The 27,402-nt window shown below is 32.9% G+C and overlaps 1 protein-coding gene across 1 annotated transcript; it reads right to left on the reverse strand.

Moving 5' to 3' along the window:
- Positions 1-1,995: 1,995 nt before the first annotated feature.
- On the reverse strand, positions 1,996-26,653 carry LOC132734871 (uncharacterized). The gene is made up of 8 exons (XM_060721731.1): positions 26,139-26,653; positions 11,092-11,206; positions 10,057-10,212; positions 9,706-9,831; positions 8,740-8,890; positions 8,177-8,358; positions 7,570-7,756; positions 1,996-7,074 (listed from the first exon to the last, which is right to left on the reverse strand). Exons 1-8 carry the CDS (start codon positions 26,451-26,453, stop codon positions 6,885-6,887), a joined length of 1,422 nt encoding a protein of 473 aa, XP_060577714.1. The 5' UTR covers positions 26,454-26,653; the 3' UTR covers positions 1,996-6,884.
- Between the last annotated feature and the right edge of the window lie 749 nt (positions 26,654-27,402).

Consider the following 27,402-nt stretch of genomic DNA (forward strand, 5'->3'; position numbering starts at 1 on the left):
ATCATACTCTGCCAAACATTTAATATTCTAACATTAATTGGAACTTTTTTGAATGAATGAGCGTTGGCGAATAACTAACATATCAATAAATATAAAGTTGATTTACAACTTAAATACAAAATTTATAAATACGCCATTTGGTAACAAACCATGCGCGCCATTCAGTCAGACATTTATAATTTGTTTATGTAAGCGAATAGGGGAAAATTTGCAAAACAAATTAATATTTTATTGTTAACTCCCCTATTTGTTATCGTTTCATAATCAATTTTCAATTAAATCATTTTCAATAATTTGCACAATTTGTAGCCTCTCTGTTGCATAATGTCTATATACAAATACATGTAAATAAATTGAGTTGATTTGAATTTAAGTTAATTCACGGTAGCACATCTGATGAAAAAAAAAATAATAGAAAGCTTTTTTTTTTCAAACGAAACTATGAGAAAAACAACAACACATTTTGATATTACGTGGTCATGAGTTAACTGACCAATCAAATCGTTTGATAAACTTGTGGCCACGTGTTAAGGTTTCAAATCAACATTATGCAAATTCATTACGGTCATTATCTCTTATTTTTATTAGTTATAATCTCGTTGCCACGAATCCGCAAGTTTTTTTTTTCTTAGCCACGAGGTAATTTAAAAACTGTTAAAAACTGTGCGTCCATAGGTCTGAAAGACGTGCCTTTAATTGGCAATCAAAATGAACTTTATGAACTTAACTATGACCTTATTAGTAAAATAACAGATTCGTCCGAATTACGTGATATTACCTAATATTACATAATGACGTGATAAGGGCTTCTAATTACGAAGCAGTGTGTCCTAATCAAGCAATAGATATCATATGTCATATAAGGGTATACGTACAATATCGCTTAATAGGATGAGAGTGTGTAGGTTTTGCATTAAAAGGGAGACATTTCCTTTTTTAAGTGTTAGAATATTCAAATAAGGTAAATGTATCTAATACGTAAAGGTAATATATAGCTCCTAATTGACTGGTAGTATTTCCTAATAAGAAATGAAAATCAGACTGTGTCATTAGTACGTTTCCGTAGATAATTGAAAAAATATGATGCACATATATCGAGAACAATTAATTCAGCATATTAATATTGCACTTCCTGTTTCGCGTTACCAGGTCATTTGATAAGCATTAAATTGGTATTAAATTGGTGTTATTTCAACGCCTTTGTTTTGTGTTCAAACGACTTTGTTAAGCGGTAAAACGCATTTGTTTTGCATTATTAAGCCTTTATTTCCAAGTATATCTTTTGTTTAAAACCTGGTACTATTCAGCTGTCATGAAAAAGAAAGAGCACTTTACATTTTTTCTCCTTTTTATTACTATTGGGCATCAATGTTGTAGTTAAAGTTTATTAAATGTTACATTCAAAACTATTTGGTAAGATGCATATCTGTTTATTTCCTGAGATAGTTAAGTGACTATACAGTATATTAACCGGCCAAAAAAAATTTATATCCTGTCAACCAAAAGCTATCATGTATGAAGACCTGTAGACCACAGTTTCGTCAGATAAAACGCAAAAGAAAAATTCTAATGTTGAATGTCATTGCAACACGGACCTTTAATTTTCACAAAGTCTACAGGAGTCATCTACTGGCCAAGCAAAACCTCATCACTAACTATGAAGACATTACAACGAAGAGTTATCAAGTTATTGATCGGACATGATATTACCAGTGAAACGACGGTTTCTGTAATTTCATCCTGATTCAATCTAAAACCATAGGCATAGTTTACACAGACAGACGTACGGACGGACGAATACAAGACATAACAAATTACTTTAGGGGACTGATATAAATCGGACAAGTACCGCACATTAGTTTAAATAATTTAGATTACTACAACGGCGAACATATTTCGAGTTATAGAAACCGTATTTCATTTTTTACACATACCTTTTTTAAAAAAAATAACACAATACATTTTGAAGATGATTATATATTTGATATATGAATACTATTTTCCTAGATGTTAAATTTAAATACAGGTGTTTTACATGCTATACATGTACAATTGTTATACATAAATTGATGTTTAAATTTATTATATTCAGCGAAGGTACACAAAATATGTTTTTTTTCAAATATTTGTTTTGTAAAACAATGCAACATGTCATATATACTATAATCAAAGTCGTTTTTTTTATTTCAATCAATTACAACACCGTGAATGCGATAAATAAAAGTTAAAGACATAAATAACACTTACAACACTTTGAAGCTGATAAGCTTAAAGGCTCATTATGCCTCATAATTGCTATCAAATTATTTCACAAAAACTTTTGATCTTTGGTATCTTGTTACAGTTTCCAAAAAATCCTTATTTGCCATAAACGAGAACTGTCTTTGCATTTTTTTGCTTTGTAGGCAAATGTTACAATTATTGTGAATTAGTATTTTGTATGAAAGCCAAAATACTACTTTATTTACATTTTGCCACCTTTACGACACGTTACTGCACATTCAGTGCTACTTTCTACAGCAGTTAGCATATTACATGCTCGAATCAATTAGTAAAGACGCGTTTGAGATTTCGAAATGATGTAATGAATATGGATTTCTGAGGCATAATGTGTCTTTAAATAACAGTAATATACATCTGAATAGAAACTGATAACACTATGATTGTGATGTGCTAAAATAACAAATACAGACATCTAAATAGAAAATGACAACACTATGAATGTGATGAGCTTAAATAACAAATAAAGACATCTGAATAGACACTTACAACACTATGAATGTGATGAGCTTAAATAACAAATAAAGACATCTGAATAGACACTTACAAAACTGTGAATGTGATGAACTTTAAAGCAAATACAGACATCTGAATAGACATTGACAACACTATGAATGTGATGAGCTAAAATAACAAATACAGACATCTGAATAGACATTGACAACACTATGAATGTGATGAACTTTAAAGCAAATACAGACATCTGAATAGACACTGACAGCACTATGAATGTGATGAGCTTAAATAACAAATACAGACATCTGAATAGACACTTACAACACTATGAATGTGATGAGCTTAAATAACAAATAAAGACATCTGAATAGACACTTACAAAACTATGAATGTGATGAACTTTAAAGCAAATACAGACATCTGAATAGACACTGACAGCACTATGAATGTGATGAGCCTAAATGAAACATAGAAATCTGAATAGACACTGATAACACTATGAACGTGATAAGCTTAAAAAAGAATTATAGACATCTGAATAGATACTGACAACACTATGAATGTGATGAGCTTAAATAACAAATACAGACATCTGAATAGACATGGACAATACTATGAATGTAATGAGCCTAAATAACAAATACAGACATCTGAATAGACACTGACAACACTATGAATGTAATGAGCCTAAATAACAAATACAGACATCTGAATAGACACTGACAACACTATGAATGTGATGAGCTTAAATAACAAATACAGACATCTGAATAGACATGGACAACACTATGAATGTGATGAGCTTAAATAACAAATACAGACATCTGAATAGACACTGACAACACTATGAATGTGATGAGCTTAAATAACAAATACAGACATCTGAATAGACACGGACATCACTATGAATGTGATGTGCTTAAATAACAAATACAGACATCTGAATAGACACTGATAACACTATGAATGTGATGAGCTTAAATAACAAATACAGACATCTGAATAGACACTGACAACACTATCAATGTGATGAGCTTAAATAACAAATATAGACATCTGAAAAGACACTGATAACACTATGAATGTGATTAGCCTAAATATCAATAAAAACATCTATATAGACACTGACAAAACTATGAACGTGATTAGCCTAAATATCAATAAAAAACATCTATATAGACACTGACAAAACTATGAACGAGATGAGCCTAAATATCAATAAAAACATCTATATAGACACTGACAAAACTATGAACGTGATTAGCCTAAATATCAATAAAATCCTCTATATAGACACTGACAAAACTATGAACGTGATGAGCCTAAATATCAATAAAAACATCTATATAGACACTGACAAAACTATGAACGTGATGAGCCTAAATATCAATAAAAACATCTATATAGACACTGACAACACTATGAATGTGATGAGCCTAAATATCAATAAAAACATCTATATAGACACTGACAAAACTATGAATGTGATGAGCCTAAATATCAATAAAAGACATCTTTATAGACACTGACAACACTATGAATGTGATGAGCCTAAATATCAATAAAAAACATCTTTATCGACACTGACAACACTATAAATGTGATGAGCCTAAATATCAATAAAAAACATCTATATAGACACTGACAACACAATGAATGTGATAAACTTAAATAACAAAAACAGACATCTGAATAGATACTGACAAAACTATGAACGTGATGCGCTTAAAAACAATAATAGATATCTGAATAGACACTGACAACAATATTAACGTGATGAGCCTAAATAAATGTAATTGACATCTGAATAGACACTGACAAAACTGCTAAAATATCAATAAAAGACATCTGAATAGACACTTACATCATGAATGTGATTAGCTTATAACTACGATAATGGTTATCTTAACAGACAATAACAACACCATGAATATGCTAAGCTGAAAATAAATGAGACCTTAATGGACAATGGCAGCAACATGAATGTGATGAGCTCAAATAACAATTGTAGACATCTGAAAAGACTCGATATCACCATTATTGTGCTAAGATAAAAAAAAACAAGTGACATTAGACCTTTAAATATGCTTACAACACCACGAAAAAAACTCAGCTTAAAATAACAGCTTCATTAGACCTTAAACGACAATTACAGCAACATGAATGTGATGAGCTTATAATATCAATTACAGACATTGGTGAAGACTGCCAACACCATGAAAGCAATGACCTTAAAAGAAGAAAAGAAGAATAAAAATATAGACTTAAATGACACTGACAACACATGATTTAGATGAGCTTATGATAACAATTACACACATAAAAAAGACACTGACGACATTAAATGAAATGTACTAAATTTTTAATAGCAGTATAAGACATACGAAATAGACACTGAAAACGTCTTGAATGTGAAGAGCTTTAATGCTTTAACAACAATTATAGACATCTGAAAAGTCACGGACAAAATCTTGAATGTGATGAGCTTAAATAACAATTACAAACATCTGATTTTCTCAACATCAGATAAGTTGTCAAAATTACTATCAGTTGTTCTGGCAGACTCGAATAGGTCTTCTCTGTATTGTATATATACTAAGTTAACATAACATATATCTCATCTTCTACCATATTTATATAGTTAAAACAAGTTCTTTCATGTATTGACATATTTTCATACCTCCTGGTCTCCAGTCTTGAAATAATTCGCAGCTCTTCGACAATAAAAAGGCAAATGTTGTTTTACATTTGTTTCTGTTTCGAAGACATTCCTGAATATTCTATACATTCTTAGCATATATCTAGCTTCAATTAATTCACATCTAAAGAGGCATCATTAGAATTGTTTCTAACAAAAGATAATTATTTTGAAAATAACATATTCTATTTTTTTTTTAAATTATAGAAATTATATATTCCTCTTAACTTATTTGGCACGAAAAAAAAATTTTTTCCGTGATTTTCTTTGAATATTGTCTTCGTTACCAATAATAATGTAATGATTTTAAAACCAATGTCAAGAATCGTATTTTTAATGTCAATTCCTAGAAGACATTTAAGTATTTACTACATGATATTTACGATAAATGTCATAATAATTATGTTATCATCCAAACACCTCTATCTATGCCTATAATATTTCAAGATGACTTAATGTGAATATTTTCATACATCATGAATCCAAACGGAATATTAGATTGCAATCAATTATAAATACACATATCCCAAAAATAATACATAAAGGCATTTATGTTAATAGTTTATAAAAAGGCAAATTATGCCCCAGAAAAAAATGTTGTTTTTTTTTTTAATTTCCTAAGAAATATCAACCATGTGATTACTTATGTTTTAATAATGGATAAGAGTTTATTAGATGTTTAAGGCTGAGTGTGCAGTTATGTGTTGTAAAGGTAATAAAATGTAAACAAAGTATTGTTTTCACTTCCATACAAAATACTATTTCACTATAATTTTACAAATTGTGATACATAACAAAATCGGCTGATGGTTAATATAGATGGCGAATGGGTAATTTTAGAAAACTGTAACGGGTTACTTAAGAAAAAAAAAGAGTGATTGAGAAATAGAAATGAAAGCACTTCTAAGGAATAATGGGCCTTTAAGCGTAAAAATATTAGTATTTCATATTTTCAAAAGCTTTAAATGTTTGAGTGTCCAAAACTATTCTCAAATGTCACATTGTATAGCAAATATTGTTTCTTTTGAAATGGTCAAATAAGAACAGACAAAACTATTAGCATTTTGTATGGAAGTCATAATATCATTTGTTTACATTTTTTTCTTACTTTAATTTATAGCGCTGTCTATTCATACGCATTGTTCTATATCCATTTATTTACTGAAAAGACAATTACAAGCATGCCTATTTTTCTACAGAAAGACACAAATATGTATTTCTGAAGCATAATGTGCCTTTATGTAATAAAACGATCTTATCCGCCATTTACTCATAAAAAAGAAAGAATAAATGCCCTTTGCGCCTTGAACAGTCACAATTATACATTTGTATAAGTGATAATTAACTATCCACTGCTTTATTCTATTTGACCTTGTTAGCTTGAAATAAGTAAATTTATTGCACAAAACCGACTGTTTTCAGTTGATATAACCGCGGATGTCGCCGGATTTTAACGCCTTAAATCAGGCTCACATTCAAGACGAATGATCTCTCCATTGCTACAAGGTTCATGAGTATTCCAGCCATTGTTTTCACAGTAGAACAGGTGTGTTTCGTCTCCTTTACAGTCAACATTTTGAGTATATAGTAAATAATTTTCCTGTAGATCAGATATGTCAAATGCTTCATCACTGCCCGACCTTAAAACAAAGATTAAACCAATATGGAACTTTCAGACCTCAGATTCAGATTCAGTAATAAGATTAAACAAATAGGAAAAATCAAATTTGATACATTTTTTGCCTATATGTTACACATATTTGCCATGAAATAACTTTTGAATCGTTCATTTTTTCATTTTAAATTATATTCATCAGCTGCTTCATATTAGTTACTATAATATTACAAATACAATAACAATTCTTCCTACAGCGATACCGTACACTAAAGCCACTCCTTTAGAGCAACACTTCTTTGCAAAACACAAACTCTATGTCTCTAACTGGTTAGATGTGTATAGCAGTTGTAGATTTGTTAACAAAAAAAAACAACAACAAAAAACACAATAAAAACAAACCAAAAAAATCACAATTAAGAACTTAAACGATGATGAACGGCTGTTTTGAAGGATGTCACAAAGTCATAAAATTATGATAAAATGAGGTTTATTTATTTGCAAAATACAAGCAACCTACTTCCACTTTGGATTCAAAGATTTACATGCGACATGTTTTCCATCAAAGCCCTTCTTGCACACAATGCCCCACCGACCATTGACTTTGACGGCTAGTATTCCAGTCATGTTTTCACTATCGATTGTCACAGGTTCTGATTGTAAAGCATGAATACTTTCGAATAAAGCTAAAGGCTTATTCGCTGCTTCTGTAAGAAAAACGACTGAAACACGTTTAGTAGTACAAAGTTTGAAGTTCAACATTATCCATAATATTCCCCAAAAGTTTCAAGAATGCATAATTGCCGAAAATGACCAGTACCTGAACAAAACGCATGTATTTGCTTTAAATGTATTTCCCCAAATAAACCGTAAATTCCGTTGCATGAATGATTATATAAACATACATTATTTTTCATTAATTCAGTCAATCTTTTTTTTAGTTTTATATTTCCAGCGTCTGTTACGGCCAAAATATTTTAGTTTGTTGACTCATTCCATGTAAATAAATGTAAAAAAAAAAGAGAGAAAAAAAAAGAAAAAAAAATAGAAAAGAAAATTAAATAAAAAAATATATATAATTATATTAAAAGAAAACAAGTTGATAATGTTTTCTCTTGAGATCATACCGCTGACGTTGTATTTGAAGCAGGTTAAAGCGAGTTCCGGTCTGTCACAATCTTTCTCTTCACCATTTTTGCAATCTTGCAGGAACTCTTCATTTCCAGTACAGTCAATGTCTCTGAATTTGATCTTTTTTAGAGTAGAAGCAGTCCCACCTTTCCAGTATGTATGGAATGTGCCACCATATCTTGATTTCATGAAAAAAAGCGAATTATTTTTAACTAGATAATGGCGTGATACTGCTAGGAAAATCAAAATACCAAGTGATCAAATTAATCGTCTATCTAAAGATAACAAACTTTGTTCGTTCGTTCGTTCGTTCGATCATTAATTCATTTTTTCATTTCATTGACATAATGCTGCAAATAAATTGTGTCATATCATCTTTGAATGAATGAATAAATAAATAAATAATAAAAAAATAATTGAATAAATAAAAAAATGAATGAATAAAAAAATAAGTAAATAAATAAAGAAATAAAATAAAATGAAACAAAATAAATAAATAAATAAATAAAAAAATAAATAAATAAATATTTTATTATATCTATAAATAGGTGTTGATTACATCAGGTCACTTCTAATATGTCTACAGGCTACACTTGTTGCCTTCCAGTTCCAATGTTTTTTACACACTGCTTTCCATTCGTTTTCATCATAAAACTGAAGGAATCCGTCCACAGTGTCATTTTGTTCGCTTCCCCCATCGAGACGTAACAGTGCTACAAAAAGATTGATACATTCAACATAGTCTAAGTGCCGCAACGTACTTGTTATCAGTCAAATTACACAACATTAAATACTTAAACTAGTGGAACTGAAATAATTTATACTAAGTTAACATTAAAAGGCCAGTTTAATCTATATATCCGAACAGTCTGGTCAGGCTCTTCTCTGTTTGCAGCTGAAATTTTGTATTTTGATTCCCTAATTTTTCAAATGGAAAAATCGAAATTTAAACGGGCAAATTTATTTCACAAATTCAGCAAGTTAAGATTTAATTTTATGATAATAAGGAATTCGGCTGGTGTTGGTATTTTTTACTCCGGAACACGGTAGTAAGCCACATTGAATATATCAGAGCACAGTTTAGCCAGCGTATCGTTCCTTGTTAGACTGTTAAGCAGTTTACCAAACTTGTTGCCTTCACTTTCGCAAGGAATGTGTGTACATGCCAGATCAGAGGTACAGTGCAAATGACATTAGAAAAGATGTCATCAATATGAAAGTGACTGAGTGTACCTTTGTGGAATCGAACCTGGATAGCCCGATTCACAGTCCAACACTCTACCTATGGAGCTAGCCGGACCTTTGGGACGGACGGAAGGAAGTTGGCACCATTTATTCAATGTACATGTAATTTTCAAATTCTCCAGCTAGAGGCATAATAATTATTGCAATTATACTCCCCCCTTAAAAATCATCTCATCAAATTATTAACGAGAAACCATTGTATGATTATACTACCTTGGTAAGTAGAGTATGTTAAATAATTGAAGTCAAATGAATAAGTGAAAACAAAATTAAAGTGTACCTGGTTGGCACTGAGAAGTTGTTTCATTATACATAGAATGTACACATTGGCATTTTCCTTCCGTCGTACATTTTGCTCCTATCTTAGAACATAGGATGTTGTCAGAACAGCTATGGTTATAAATATCTAAAAGGAAAAATGAGTGCCCAGCACTTGTGTAATAAAATGAAACTAGGGGATCAACATTATGATCAAGAGTTATTCTATCGAGTTTATAAGATTATTAGTATCATGCAGTACTAGATTTCAAGACTTTCGGTAGTAAATGACACTATATATACAGCAACTGCTCTATGCGTTATACATTTTCTATCAACTACATTGACTAAGATAAAAATATATTTAACTCACCAACACATCCGGGAATTTGAGAGCTCCATTTTAGATCAGCCTCACAAGTAGCTTGGCCCCCACCGGTCTTACCTTTAGGACACGTGACTACATTCACAGAACCGACCTTTCTACCAACAAACGTTCCTGCCGTTGGCATTGGACAAACAGAGTTACCTTAAAATACGGATCAATTTTAAAAATTGAAGATTTTGCTTTAAGTTATTCTCTCTGTGATGCATTTAAATACAAATACTGTACAGCTTTATATTCAATGATGTTTTTTGTTTTGGTTTTACGACGCACCAACACGTTTTTGTTTTTAACAGAAAAAATGAGTTTGGCTAACATCGGGTGTTACATACCTAAAGCAACACCTGTGGTCAAAACAACCTCATCTGCTTGAGCATAGAGATGCAACGACTCCCATTTGAGCCATGCCATGACAAAACTAACATAGTGGGTTTGCGACCAGCATGGATCCAGACCAGCCTGTGCGGATGCTCAGGCTGGTCTGGATCCATGCTGGTCGCAAACCCATTATGTTGGTTTTGTCGTGACATGGCTCATTTAACTGCCTCTTACGATCTCACATGGATATATGTTGACTGCCTCAACCAACAAAGGCAAACACTCAGCCACAAGGGGAGTTTAATGATGTAATAGGTTCACGATTTCTAATGGTTACTAAATTACATTGATACTTATTTTCACCTGTCAATGATATCTCAAAACGTTAAAGGAATCTCACGGATCGTCTTACTGTTAAACGTATATTTTCATTTAATGACGCAACTGAATAACTAATAATTAATGTATTTGTAGAAAAATATTCATGCAAAGGTCAACGCTACAATAAAAAACGATGCATCGGTTACAGAAATGAAATGTTACTTTATATGCATTTAGATCTTTATCATTATTCCATATTTGCAAACAATTTTATTACATAAAACTACTAGCGACACTTTCAAAAAAGTATGAATGTTCAGTTTAATAAAATCGCATCCACATTACCATCTACAATCCAATAAAATGATATTAATCGATACATACCGAATAGAATGCAAGCATGTCCACAGCCACTACTGTCCGCTGATGACGTTAACAACGTCTTAGGGATGCAAACCTCATTTTCTTTACACGGGCGCGACGAGCAGTGTTGATCAAACTTAAAATAGAAATGAACGCTCAAAATACATTTACATCGATCATATTTAATATGTCAATGAAAGCTATGAGGTAAATTCCGTTTTATAGAATAAAGCGGGTATTAAAACAAAATCAAGATCGACAAAAAAAAAACTCTAAATGGACATTGATATTTTCACACCGTATTACCGGCGCCAGTGATGGCAGATAACTGCAGTGATGGCAGATACCTGAAATTTACCGCTCGGTACAGGTAGGTTATAAATTTGGTTGGTAATACTATATTACACAAAAAACGGCCCATTTCATTGCTATGAAACTATTGTCCATTGACTGGAGATACTATTAGGTAATTTTGTAATCTTTTTTCGACTATTTTGAGCAGGTTAAAAGTGACAGCTTCGGAAAAATGCGTGAAAATGTCTGCTTTTTTTGTTCAAATATAAGTTTTAACTAAATGGCAGGACTTCGTGTTATTTATATAGACGTTCATCCATTGGGGTCACGCAAGCCAAATATCTACCCAGTGGTAATGTGGCTTGCGTGACCACAATGGATGAACGTCAATATTAATAACACGAACTTCTGCCATTTAGTTAAAACTTGAGATACTTTGAACAAATAACATACATTTTCACGGATTTTTCCGAATCTGTCACTATTAACGTGCTCAAAATAGTCTAAAAACAGGAAAAAAACGAGTCCAAAATTACCTAATAGTATCTCTAGTCAATTGAAAATAGTTTCATAGCAATAAAATGGGCCGTATTTTTGTAATATAATAATATCAACCAAATTTATAACCTACCTGTACCGAGCGGTAAATTTCAGGTATCTGCCATCACTGCAGTGATCTGCCATCACTGGCGCCGGTAATACGGTGTGATTTAGCAATTATCATTATCTAAAAATATAAAAATTGAGCATAGTATATCTTTAACATATATCAAATGTTTCCAAAAGCTAATCTAAAGTTTCAATACAATGTTATTTAATATGCAATGCATTAAGTATATGTTAAATGTCTACTATTATAAATGAACAGATTTAGTGCTTAAAAATTACATATCATTATATTGTTAATTATATCTTATAGTCGGTTAGAAGAAGCCGATTTTCTAAGCACATGTGCTACGATTCGTTTAAAGTTCAGCATTCTTATTAGCCAAAAATAATTTGAACCCGTATTAAGCTAATGAGAGACTGCAATATCCTTAGATCATTCATTTTTACGATATTACCTGTTGTTTTAACATCAAAATTAACGTTTTGTAAATATATTTTTATACGTTACAACTTACATCCATTACATTTTCAGATCGACGTACAAGTATGACATGTGACGTGTTCAAGACGGCATATTTATTTTTGAATATAAATATGAACCGTGTCATGACAAAACCAACATGTTGCATTTGCGACCAGCATGGATCCAGACCAGCAAGCGAATCCGCGAAGTCTGATCAGGATCCATGCTGTTCGCTTACAAACCATATTACAAATAGAGAATCTTATAGCGAACACCTCTTGATCAGACTGCGCGTAAGCGCAGGCTGGTCTGGATCCATGCTGGACGAAAATGCACTATGCTGGTTTTGTTATGGCACGGCTTATATATTTTTTTATTAAATTTTAGCAATTTATTATACTTTGTAAGCCCAACGTGCAGTATACATTGTATTAGAAGGGGTTGCATCACCTGATCGCTGTAATCAAAATCGTGTTTTAAAGATGTTCGCTATCAATTAATAATAATAAATAAATTAGTATAAACAACATGTCGGTGTCTGATCAAAAACTGATTCGTTTTAAACATCTACTCACTCTTTCGCCTATAAAGTAGCTATATCTAAATATCGTTGTGTACGTCCGGTGTCGCGTAATTATCACACGCGTGGTAATATTACCACGCGTGTGATTATTACGCAGGGTCGTAATTATCACACGGTTTGGGGTAGTGCCGTGATAATCACACGGACGGTATTATATTTACACTTAATATTCTTGAATTATATATCATTTTTTTCCTAAATGATTTCCGCGTCTAATGGTGTAAATTTTATTAAAAAGCTATGATTTTCCACCGCATAGGGGTATCTTAAAATGTATGTATCTTAAAATGTAAACTTAAAACAGAAATTGTTCTTTCCTAAATATCAGCGTGCAATCTTTCGATACAAACATTAATATGAATAATGCCTGATACAATTGAAAAATATTTTTTAGTTTAGGTTTCTCTGTTTTAAAATAGTTAAAAAAAGTCTGTTTCATGGATTTCCCTCCGTTTTTTTTATATTAGTCCCCCTTTTTAGCTGAAATATATTTGTTGCGCTTTGTGTGTTTGCATGCAATTCAAGATAATAGTAAAATCCAAAATTAAATGAACAGAATAAATAAATAAATAAATAAATAAATAAATAAATAAATAAATAAATAAATAAATAAATAAATAAATAAATAAAAGGAAGACTCGAAATGGCAAAGATCTAGTTATAGTAATGGTGTGAAAAAGGGTTAAGTATACGGAAAGCAGAGGTCCATGAAGGTGTGAATTCTTTTTTAATTGGCATGACATTTCCATAATATTAAACTTATATAAAAACCACGTTCCGTTTTGATACACCAAAGAATGTACATGTGCATATGCTGTCAATTGACTCATGAACCTGAAAAAAGTGTTGATCTGTATAACTTCGAAGTTATATTTGTTGATATTTGATATTGTTGTTAACTTTCCCGCTATAGTTAATATATTGTGCGATATTTATATATGGTTCTTAGCCTCGTTTATTATGTTTATTGCAAAAATTAATGTATTATTTTCTCATGTTTGCATGATCTGAGTGGAATAAAGAATAGAATAGCAATGTAACTCAGAAATATGTCAGGGATATGTTAGCGAAAACATTGTCAATTATTTCAGAATATGTATTACATATATATCATTATTATAAGATAGAAGTTTTCAACAATTAAGACATCAACACTATTTCAGTAGTTTATGAAAAATAAAAAATATTGCTTTCGTGTTTCATATAATGAATATGAAATTTTCTCAATTTTAATTATAAATTATTTTATTGTCTGATGTAAACTAAACTGGTCAGATATAGCAATGAATTGATATTTTTATCAACTGGTGTTTTTTGTTAGTTTGGCCAACCTAACAAAGCTGTATATAGCAATGAATTGATACTTTACTAAGTTGTGATTTTGTCTGTTGGGCCAGCAACATTAAGATATCATCAATCAAACAGTTTTTGTCAGATAGTTTTGAATGACTGATTTCTGAAATTTTGTTAGGTCAGCCTAACACATTTGTATTACATCTTGAATGTTTAAAGAAATATCTGGTCAATTTATGATGTAAACTGGCCAAACAATTATTGAATATTCCTTTCAAAAGTTTAGGCCAGCCTAACTATTTAAACTGTATTTAGCAACGAAGTCATAGTTTTATTAACTTGTGTTTTTATCTTTTGGGTCAGCCTAACAGTTTAAATTTTAAGATATCATCAATCAAGATAGTTTTGAATGACTGTTCTTAACGCAATGAACTGGTCGAACAATTTTTGAAAAAAAATCCTTTTAAAAATTTGTTGGGCCAGCCTAACAAAGCTGTATATAGCAATGTATTATTAACTTGTGGTTTTGTCTGTTGGGCCAGCCTAACAGTTTAAATTTTAAGATAACATCATTCAAATAGTTATTTTGCGATAGTTTTGAATGATGATTTCTAAAATTTTGTTAGGCCAACCCAACACATGAGAACATTCCTTTTATTTTTTTATTTTTATAAATGTGTACTGTTTGTTATTCCTGATAAAAGCTGGTCAAAAGTTTGTTAGGCCAGCCTAACGTTTCGTTTATATAAAGTCTATAATCTTATTTAATTGTTATTTTTGATAGAATATGGTTGAACAATTTTTGAAGGGAATATAGTTAAATATTCCTTTCAAAATTTTGTTGGGCCTGCCTAGCAAAGCTGTATATAGCATGTTTTATTAACTTGTGTTTTTTGTCTGTTGGGTCAGCCTAATAGTCTAAATTTTAAGATATCATCAATCAAACAATTATTTTGAGATAGTTTTGAATGACTGATTTCTTAAATTTTGTTAGGCCAGCCCAACACATTTGTGTTTTTTTAAATTTTTATAAATGTATAATATTTGTTATTCCTTGATGTAAGCGGTAGTATTGAATGACTGTGATTCCTAAAGATTTGTTAGGGCAGCCTAACACATTTGTTTAAGTTTCTGAATGTTCATAAATATATCTGGTCAAAAGTGTGTTAGGCCAGCCTAACACGATAAACTGGTTGAACAATTTTGATTGGAATATAGGTTAGACATCCCTTTCAAAAGTTTGTTGGGTCAGCTAACAAAGCTGTATGAAGCAATGAAGTGATATTTTTATTAACTTGTTTTTGTCTGTTGGGCCAGCCTAACAGTTAAAACTTTAAGATATCATCAATCAAACATTATTTTGAGATAGTTTTGAATGGCTGATTTCTTTGTGTTAGGCCAGCCCAACACATTTGTATATTTTGTAAATTTTTATAAATGTTTAATATTTGTTATTCCTGATGTAAGCTGTAGTTTTGAATGACTGTGATTTCTAAAGTTTTGTTGGGTCAGCCTAACATATTTGTTATAGTTGCTGAATGTTTATTTATCTATATTTGTTATTCCTGATGGAATCTGGTCAAAACTTTGTTAGGTCGGCCCAACAATTAAAGCTGTATATATTTACTTGAATGCTATTTAAATAAAAGTACCTTACATTTTAGCTTGTTGTTTTCTTGCTTGTCAACACTTATGTGAAAATTAGGGCGTATATTTGCATAGTAAATTTAGCAAAAACAACATTTTATTTGGGATTTTGTGTACATTCCCTTTTGATAATGTATTCTGTTTATAGAAGTTTTCAACAATTAAGACATCAACACTATTTCAGTAGTTTATGAAAAATAAAAAATATTGCTTTCGTGTTTCATATAATGAATATGAAATTTTCTCAATTACAAGTTTTTACGTGAAATGTAAAAAAGGCACAATTACGGATTCGCGCTAATTACATAATATATAATATGATATAAAAGTAAGTTAAATTCAGTATATGTGAAAACTAGCTCTTATTATTCATCAGTGTACCTTAAGAATTTGATAACACATCTTCTAATCTTTTAAGGTAAAGATAAATTGGTGCAGGTTGATGCTGGCTAAATAGTCCGAAATTAAGGGGAAACATGTAAGCTATATAATAAGGGTATTGTTGTTTCAATGCTACTAAATAACGATAACCCTCTTCGTAACAAAAGCTATTCATTGTGTTGGTGATGAATTTCGCTCTAGTGGTGTGTGGTAATAACGTGATGATCAGACGTACTGTCATATACTTAATCAGACATACTAATAATACATTTTTTTTCCAAAAGGTTTTCCGCAATATAATTTCTTTTTCAATAATACAGCATTTTATGGGTTCTTTTTTATGACAACAAGATGACCAATCGTAATTAATAATCATAGTTTTGTTTTTAAGGTTTTTTTATTACAAAGAAAATATCTTTCAATGACGATAGTACTGGTACTGACCACATTGAATGGCAATGATGATATTGGTTGTCGCCATGCAGCTCCACATAGTAATGATGACCCTCTTAGTAATTATAATAATCATTGTGTTAGTGATTATGAGAAATATTTCCACCAGTGTGATTATTACGCTACAGCTTTAATATTACCACGCGTGTGATTATTACGCGGCGGCGTAATAATCACACGGTTGGGGTAGTGCCGTTAGAATCACACGTACGGTCTAAGATTTACTCCAAAATGGTTAAATCATACACCATTTTATTTAAAAATGAATTCCGCATCTAATAGTATAATTTTTGTGAGAATTAATTAATTTTCTAACACACGGGAGTGTTTTAAAAAGCATGTATTGCAGCGATTTTTAAATAATTATGACAACCTTCGTGATGAATAATTATAATTATTATTATGTTCTGATAAATATATTTTTTAAAGTTTTAGTTCTAATTTTTGAATGTGTTATATTTATCGTGTTTTCACTTCGTGTTCAAGACAGTTGTGATTTTAAATATTGATAATAGCTATGTGTGATTTTTATATTTTGCCAGGGATGTAAATAGACAATCATTGATGTGTCATTTTTCCATTTGAGAACATTGAATACACACATTTGCATCCAACAGGTTAATTATAAGACAAAACACAGTTGTGATTAGGATGATAAATGGGCAACGGTAAAAATATATGTACAAATGAGCCAAAATTGTTAAATTTCAGAATAATTGATTATTAAAAACATTTCTAACAACAGGAACACAGGACAGACAAAGTTACGTCCCCTTTACAAAACTACCTCATTAAATAACTGTAGACTGTATACATATATAAAGTTATATTTATATATTTAGTGCTTGGAACATATTAATACATACGTTACAGTGAAGGGAGTTCAATGAGAAGGTAATTGATTATTTTAAGGTCACGGGGTTCTACTGACTATTCAAGCAACGTTGACACAAATTTTACAATTTGAATTTTCAACTGTGTAATCAATTTATACATCGTCGGATACCCACGGCCGAACCATTAACATTTATTTTTTGATTGCATGTTATGTGACATGTTTATCAATCGTGGGTATCCGACGATGAATTTATAAAGTGGTTCGGTTCTGTGACCAGCGTGTGATTATTGTGCGGCGGCGTAATAAGGGCACGGTTATGGGTAGTGCCGTGATAATCACAGACACGACTTTATAATTAATCAGTTTTATCCGAATGATAAATGATGATTATTGTATTCTAAAACCAGTTCTGCGTTTAATGGTATTTTTTTTAGAATTCTACTATTTGTATTACCACGCTTCGTTATAATCACACGGTTGGTAGTAGTGCCGTGATAATCACACGTACGGTCTTGTGTACACTCCAAATAACACGAAATAATTTTAAATTATATACTAGAGCTATACCATTTTATTCCAAAATAAATTCCGCATCTAATGGTATAACTTTTGTGCGAAAACGCGGGAATGTATTAAAAAAAGCTCATTTTACTGGAATTTTCATATGAGTCGTCATTTTCATATGAATACATATAATTGTGTTTTATTTTTCTGGTATATAGTTTATATATAAAAAACCTTAAAAAGCCACCAGACGTTAAAAAATATTTGATTTAGTGCAGTTTGATAAAGTGATCAAGATAATGTTCTAAATCAAAGCACTGCAATCACTGAGGTATACATTTGCTTGACATTACGGCATCCAGTCTTGCATAAGGATTTTTCATAAAATCATCATAAATTACTGTTCAGGAACAATAGATATTTTATTAAATAACAAGAATTTGGGACAGAAGTACCTGGGCCCCCGCCTCGGGTAAGTTTTATATGAAGCGTAAAATTATGCTGTTTCAAAAGATTGAGGTATGGATCTTAGGACTTTCAGTCCAAAATTATGGTCAATGCTAGATCTGCAAATGCAACAATAAATTTTAAAGAAATAAAATGAATGTTAAGCTTTGACCTCTAAGTGTGACCTTGATCTTGGAGGTAGGGGTGCAGGTGTTGTGCATGACATATGTTATTATTTTAACCATTTGTACCAAGTATTTTTAAAATCCCTTGAACTATGAAGAAGTTCTAGATGGGACACAAAATGAACCCTCTTACAGACTATGTTAATCTTTGACCTCCAAGTGTGACCTTGGAGGTAGGAATCCATGTTTTGGGCCTGACATATCGTCTTATTATAATGATTATTTGTGCAAAGTATTTTTTAAAATCCCTTGATCTATGACAAAGTTATGGACTGGACACAAAATATACCCTATAACCACTTTGTAAATCTTTGACCTCTACATGTGACCGTGACTTTGGAGGTAGGGACACTTGTGTTATGCATGACATGTCATCTTATCATTGTGACTATTTGTGCCAAGTATTTTCAAAATCCCTTGATCTATGAAGAAGTTATGGACGGGACACAAAATATACCATATAACAGACTGTTAACTTTTGACCTCTAAGTGTGTCCTTGACCTTGGAGGTAGGGGTGCAGGTGTTGTACTTGACATATCCTCTTATTATTGTGACTATTTGTGCCAAGTTATTTCAAAATCCCTTGAACTATGAAGAAGTTCTAGATTGGACACAATATCTACCCTTTAACAGACTATGTTAACTTTTGACCTCGAAATGTGACTTTGACCTTGGAGGTGGGATGCAGGTGTTGCGCATGACACATCGTCTTTTATAGTGACTATTTGTGCCAAGTATTTTTAAAATCCTTTGATATATGAAAAAGTTATGGACCGGACGGCGGACGCAAAATATACCCTTTAACAGACTATGTTAATCTTTGACCTCCAAGTGTGACCTTGACTTGGAGGTAGGTGACCGGTTGTTACGCAGGACACATCTTCTCTTTATTGTGAATAATTATGGCAAATATTTACAAAATCCCTTCAAAGATAAAAAAGTAATGGACAGGACACAACATATACCCTCAAATAGACAATGTTAACCTTAATTGAGCGACCTTGACCCTGGAGGTATGGGTCTGGTTGTTGCCCATGACACATCGTCTTATGATAACAAACATTTGTGCCAAGTTATTTCAGATTCATTTAATAAATGACAAAGTTATGGACCTCACATGAAAGTGTGACAGACAGACAGACAGACGGATGGAGCCTATTTCTATATTCCCCTTTTTTCTTCGAAAAAGGCAGGGGACAAAAATTATGTATCAATGTAATCATTTTCACGGGATGTAACAATCCACCAGGGTTTTTCAGTGCTCTGCCTGGATCGACCGGGGCTCTGCCTGGGTTAGTTTGGAATTACGGTAGTTAGCTGCCGTGGTTAGTGTGACCGCAACAATAATTTCACCCCGGATTTTCTGTAACATCCCAATAACTTATTGCGGTGGTCCTGGGCTCTCCTGGGAGACCGCAGCTTAAACCGCACTGGTGAGGAGTTAATTAAGAGCTTCTTCCCCCTCATACAAGAAAGGTCAAATTAAGTTGTACTGTTACAATGTCTTATCAAAAGACAATAATTAAATATTTAACAATAGTGACTTAAAACATTATAAATCATTAATATATGCAGACCTGTTATATTTATTAATATCACAACTAGGGTGAGAAAAAAATGCAGCCTGACTAAGACTCAATCCAGAGACCCTCGGAATACATGTACCATACCTCAGCACTACCAAAAAACCCAGAACCCTTGGAAAACCATACTGCAGGTCTACAACTTAAACATTTTCTCTAATCTTTACATTGACAATTATTACAATTATATTGAAATTTGTCTTTTTTCATTGGAACACTTTTTTTCCATTAATTTAGTTTGAGATTAATCAAAACTCCATTTTCCTTAATATTTTTATGCTTATCTATAGTATAGCACATTATTATTTCTTATCTGTAGAAGATTTGTAGACCTAGAATATGATTGACATAAATTGAACACAATTTGGTATTTATTACCAAATTCCTGTCAGACAGGACTCCCTACTCAGAAAAAGTATGCATCCAAAAGATGCAAATTATTTGAAACTTTGTATCCACAGCAAATTCAATGAGTTCTGGACAGGTAAACAAATCACTGCCCTTAAGGTAACAGGGAGAAAAAGTGCAACCTGACTGGAGCTCAAACCTGTCATGCATTGAATACCATTCCACAGCTCGACCAACTGAGATATAAGGTTTCTTAATTACATTTCTTCTCCCCTCATTATTGAACAGCTTAATATACTGTGACATCTCTACCATATTAATTATAATATGCCAAATCAAAGTCATGATGCTGCCCATGGCTAAATGATTCAAAAATATAAACTGAATTAACCATTCATGGGACTTTAAATCAGAAAAACTGAAAGATGAATGAGAAAATATATTTATTTAAATTTATTATTTTAAATTTTAACATAACTTGGTCTAAGTTCAAAACATCAACAAAAAATATGTTAAGAGAGAACTGTTTAAAAAGATATTTTAATTCCAGTGTAATTATTAATTTTAATGACTTTGATTTGTTAAAAAATCTGAGTTTTGTTAGTTAAATATATTTCATAACAGTCACAACTTTCTGGAAACATATTTTGGTGTATGATAATAGAGTAAAACACATTATTTGGCACTTTTATCATTATTCTAAGAGAAAATATCTAGATAAAGTGTAAGAGTGAGATATAGCATGAATCCAGGGAACTTTGATATACAGTAGTTGCCTAGTTTGCCTCAGTTTCAGATGCAACCCTGGTCCTAGCAGTTTACAGGTCCCATCTGTAAGTTTGTTGACAAATTTTATCAAGGTGGAGATGCTATCTCATGATCCTTGGATCACAATTATCAAGATGTTACAACTCAACAACAGATCACCTCCCTAATGGATAAGATTTCCATTTACTTAATTTGCATTTATTCATAATGATAACAAAACTTTTCTTGAAGGTTTTAAATATATAGTATTTGTATTTAATTGGTAGGATTATGTCATGGTTCATAACTGTTTACTGTTAAGGGAAGAAAATGTGTAAGTGGCCATATAGCTCAGTCAGTCAAGCTATGGTATGGTACTTTGAGGGTCCCGGGTTCAAATCCCGGTCAGGCTGCAAATTTTTCTCACCCGGTTACAATTGGCGCCCAGCAACTTGTTGCCTTGACTGCATATAGCTAAGAGTTAATTCACATAGCTCTGTATTACCAACAAACTTCAATATAGCGGAGAAGTAATTATAATGGTTCAGAACTGTATACTATTTAGAGGAGTGATGTGTAAGCAGCTTAATAGCTATGACAGTAGAGCTGTAGTAAGGTATTCTGTGTGTCCCGGGTTTGAGTCCTGTTCAGGCTGCACATTTTTCTCACCGTGTTACAAAATTACCAATTGGTAGGACTTTAATTAGGAATCTTTTGATAATCCTAAATTATAATAATATATATAATCAAACTGGACTAAAATTATTAAGTTTTTATATGCATTAAACATTTTTAATTTTGTTGCATGTAATTCTACAAATTGATTAACTTGTATAAGTGATATTGGTGGAGTGACAATGAAAAAGACATATGTTCATGTATATATAGAAAACAACTGTTGAATTTTAGAAATTAAAAGGTAAATTTATTTACAGAATGATGTGGTTCCTGCAGGATTTTCACCAGATGTCTGGTTTGTAAAATTTCAACAAAGGGTAAAATACATATTACAGGGGGCGTCCCTGGCCGAGTGGTTAAGGTTGTTGACTTCAAATCACTTGCCCCTCACCGCTGTGGGTTCGAATCCTGACAGGGACTTTGGACTCTTTCATGTGAGGAAGCTATCCAGCTAGCTTACGGAATGTCAAACCAAATGCGACATTTAAGGCGATTCTTTGCTAAATATGGGGCAACAAAATGATTTTTTATAGTGACGGTTCAGAACTGTTCACTTTTTAGGGGAGATGATGTGTAATTGGCTTGATAACTCAGGTGGTAGAGATGCTGTACACTATTCCCTGGGTGGTAAGTTTGAGTTCCTGTCAGGCTGCACATTTTTCTCACCCTGTGACACTTGGCCCAAACGGGGGACCGTGACTGAATATAGCTCAGAGTTTAATTAACATTTCTCTGTAACTCAGTAAATTTGAGGATGAACTTAAATATAGCAGGGGAGTCATGGTTCAGAACTGTTCCCTATTTAGGAGAGATGATTTGAAAGCGGCCGGATAGCTAATATGACTAAGAGCCGCAGTACAGTATTCCGAGGGTCCCGGGTTCAAGTTCCGGTCAGACTGCACATTTTTCTCACCCTGTGACACTTGGCACCCAACAGGGGACCATGACTGAATATTGCTCAGAGTTTAATTTACACTTGAGCCACGTCACGACAAAACCAACTTAATGGGTTTGCGACCAGCATGAATCCAGACCAGCCTGCGCATCCGCGCAGTCTGATCAGGATCCATGCTGTTCGCTGTCAGTTGCTGTACTTGTTATAGGGTTTGCAAGCGAACAGCATGGATCCTGATCAGACTGCGTGGATGCGCAGGCTGGTCTTGATCCATGCTGGTCACAAAGCCATTATGTTGGTTTTGTCGTGACGCGGCTCAATTCTCTGTAACTCTGTGAAATTGGAGGATGAATTTCAATATAGCAGGGGAGTATGTCATGGTTCAGAACTGTTCACCATTTAACAGAGATGATGTGTAAGGGGCCGGATAGCTAAGTTGATAGAGCCATGGTACAGTATTCTGAGGAGACGGCCTCCGTGGTCGAGGGGTTAGAGTTGATGACTTCTAATCCAGTTACTTCTCTGGCATGGGTTCGATCCCCGGGAGATGCTTTGGTAGTTTAGCGCGGAGGAAGGTAGTCTAGTACTGGTGTAACTCTCCAGGAACGATGGTTAGGAAACTACCATGACTGAAATACTGTTGAAAAAGGCGTAAAATGAAGCAAACAAACAAGTATTCTGAGGGTCCCGGGTTTGAGTTCCATTCAGGCTGCAGATTTTTCTCAATGACCCTATGACACTTGGCACCAAACGGGGGACCTTGACTGAATATAGCTCAGAGTTTAATTAACATTTCTCTGTAACTCAGTAAATTTGAGGATGAACTTAAATATAGCAGGGGAGTATGTCACGGTTCAGAAATGTTCACTATTTAGGAGAGATGATTTGAAAGTGGCCGGATAGCTAAAATGACTAAGAGCGGCAGTGTAGTATTCCGAGGGTCCCGTGTTCAAGTTCCGGTCAGGCTGCACATTTTTCTCACCCTGTGACACTTGGCACCCAACAGGGGACCATGACTGAATATTGCTCAGAGTTCAATTTACATTTGAGCCACGTCACAACAAAGCCATCTTAATGGTTTTGCGACCAGCATGAATCCAGACCAGCCTGCGCATCCGCACAGTCTGATCAGGACTCAGGATCAGCTGTTCGCTATAAGTTTCTGTACTTGTTATAGGGTTTGCAAGCGAACAGCATGGATCCTGATCAGACTGCGCAGGCTGGTCTTGATCCATGCTGGTCGCAAAGCCTTTATGTTGGTTTTGTTGTGACGCATCTCAATTCTCTGTAACTCTGTGAAATTGGAGGATGAATTTCAATATAGCAGGGGAGTATGTCATGGTTCAGAACTGTTCACTATTTAACAGAGATGATGTGTAAGTGGCCGGATAGCTAAGTCGATAGAGCCATGGTACCGTATTCTGAGGGTCCCAGGTTTGAGTTCCATTCAGGCTGCAGATTTTTCTCAGTGACCCTGTGACACTTGGCACCAAACGGGGGACCGTGACTGAATATAGGTCAGAGTTTATATTTATTTTTCTGTAACTCTGTGAATTTCAAGGATGAATTTAAATAAAGTAGGGGTCAGAATTATTCACTGTTTTGGGGAGATGATGTGTAAGCGGCCAAATAGCTAAGTCGGTAGGGCAGCGATATGGTATTCCGAGGGTCCCAGGTTCGATTTCTGCTGGGGCTGCACATTTTTCTCACCCATTGACACTTTGCCCCAATGGGGGACAGTGACTGAATAATCATTAGCTCAGAATTTAATTAACATTTCTCTGTATAACTCTGTGAAACTCGAGGAAGAATTTCAATATAGCAGGGGAGTATGTCACAGTTCAGAAGTGTTCACTATTTAGGGTCCCGGGTTCCAGTTCCAGTCAGTCTGCACATTTCTTTCACCCTATGACACATGGAAAAAATGTGTCCCCTCTCATCATTTTATCTTTTTTGTGTTGTTGCGGTTGAAGGGCCTATATATGTAGCCAACACGTCGATTAATCTCTAAAAAGTAAACATTCTTGACTAAAATCCTCGCTTAAAGTCATTATTAACATATGCACTTTCGCCTTCCATATATTTTTGAAAAGTGCCGTACGGCTAGCCAATACAGTGTGTCCTGGCTAGTCGTACGTGACTCACGTACGGCTAGAACTTTTGGCTAGCCGTACGGGCCCGTACGGCTAGCCACTTCCTTCGGGCAAAATTTTCGGGTAATTTGACCTAGTTTTCGGAGAAATTGGCCATTTTCAACTACAGCTTAAGATTAGTTCTAGCCAATTTAGAAATAAAACAATGGACAAGAAACAAAGTTTAACACCCCTGACAAGTTTTAAAAGCATTTATTTTCATGAATGTAATACTTTTAGAACCTTGCAGGTTTTTTAAAAATGCCCTACGAAAGATGCAAAATTTGGCGATTAAGCTCAATTTCACGCATATATTCTGGAGAACATAAAAACTGTCAGAATATTCAAATACATGTACCGAAATAATTGTTCTATGCTGAAGATTTATACCAATTTTCGCAGCGCTTTGTTTGTAAATAAAGTTACAGGCAAGTTTTAAAAAACATGAGTAAACCGTGGTAAAATTACGCCCGTGTGATTATTACGCGACACCGGTACACTTTTGTATATTTCTAGTTCAAAGACAAATAATTCACCAGGATTAAAAGAGGAGCAGAGGGAAATGTAATTGATTTATTGAAAATTTGTCGATATGATTCTTTTCTAAACGTTAAATATCATAAAGTTGAAATACAAACATTTAATTGCCTAATAAGACACATAAGATCTCATGATATAATATATGGTAGTATAATTATAATATAAAGAATTTTAGTTTGCGTTTGAGCCACGTGTGTCCTAAATAGATACTAGCTGAATTAAATAAATAAGAATACTCCCCAAATAAAAACCTGATATTTATTAAAAAGGTAAAGAACACAATCGCTCAATAATATACCCAACTATTTTATCATTCTCGGATATTTTGCTTTGTTAATAATAAAGATTGTTTTTGTTACAACAAACACTAACATTATATCGTTTTCAAAAAGAAAACGTAAATCAACAAAATTAACAGTTATTAACATAAGCGAGAGCAAGAAATACCGTCTTAGGCCATGACTTGAACCCCGAGTACAAATTTGTGCTTGATTTAGTTTGCCCTCCATTCCTTAATGTTTTGTTAAGTTCACAGAATTTTGATGTCAGATCGTAGTTTATGGACTGGCATTGTGCTTGTCGTACACATAACTTCATGCAATGTTCAACGCCCTGCGTCTTGGAACCCCAAAATTTTTCAGCACCTAGTCCTGTCTCCTCCTTAAGATATGGCCCAACCTCAAAGCAACTCATTGAGTTGCCGATAGCAACGTGAACTACAAACCGTAAAAAAATATAAGCGAAAAGATGCGCACTGGTCATTGTTATGATGCGTTATTCCAAACTATATATCCTGTAATTCGCCTAAAATTATCATATAATTTTTTTGTAAAATCAAAACTTATTACTCAGAAATATAAAAAAAATCATTTTATCAAATTTATATATCAATTATACATTAAACGATATGTGAAATACACAAATAAGCTCTGTTGCGTAATTCCTTAACCATTCGCAGCGAATTGAATTTTATTTCATATCATGCCAATTTATAGTTTTACGTAGCCAATCAGTAATCAAAATTCATTTGATTTATTATAAATGCAAACATCGAGTGCTGGCTGTTAATTCATATTTCGTGCCTAAGTGAGAAAATAATTGCACATATTGAAATGAAAAAATGATTTACATTTTGAACGGCTTTGAAAAAAAAAATCCGTAAAAAATAATAAGTTTAAACATGAAGAGTTATATAGAGCAATTTCTTTGAATGCTGTACATAGGTAATGATGCAGCAATCTTCAGCTGTATCTATTATAAAAACAACAACAACAACAACAAAAATAAAAACAAGACAGTGTTTCTGAAATTAAGTGTAACGACTAATAAGATTACAATATGGCCATGAGGACTCTTATTCGGTCACTTGATTACAGTTGCTGATGTTTATTAAAAAATAAATTCATTCTTACAAATAATGAAAAAATCAAACAAAACAGTTCTAGAAATATTGCATTGCTTTTCATGGTCATTATGACCGAGTTGGAACGATTCTATGATATTTCGACCCCTTGACACCCCAACTCCTAGACACTTCAACCCCTATGATGTCTCTTTTTATGACACTTAGACCCCTACGACACTTAGACCCAATAAATTGGCCGGACATGTCGATCCTTTATTCTATTATGTACATGTACACTGTTTTCTGTCCAAAACAGATTTTAGGAGTATATTTACTATTTTCTTCTCCTAAAATAGATCTGGAAAA

Source organism: Ruditapes philippinarum, unplaced genomic scaffold (assembly GCF_026571515.1).
Source record: "Ruditapes philippinarum isolate M1 unplaced genomic scaffold, ASM2657151v2 ctg78_1_1_1_1, whole genome shotgun sequence".
In the NCBI taxonomy this organism is placed as follows: domain Eukaryota; kingdom Metazoa; phylum Mollusca; class Bivalvia; order Venerida; family Veneridae; genus Ruditapes; species Ruditapes philippinarum.

What these genes read in the sequence shown, in the direction of transcription:
- LOC132734871 (XM_060721731.1), bottom strand. Translation starts at nt 26,453, where the DNA reads ATGACCAGTGCGCATCTTTTCGCTTATATTTTTTTACGGTTTGTAGTT. An exon ending in TCAAGTCATGGCCTAAGACG is followed by an intron (nt 11,207 to 26,138) that starts GTATTTCTTGCT and finishes TTCTATTTTAAG; the next exon opens with TTTGATCAACACTGCTCGTC. An exon ending in ACATGCTTGCATTCTATTCG is followed by an intron (nt 10,213 to 11,091) that starts GTATGTATCGAT and finishes CCGTATTTTAAG; the next exon opens with GTAACTCTGTTTGTCCAATG.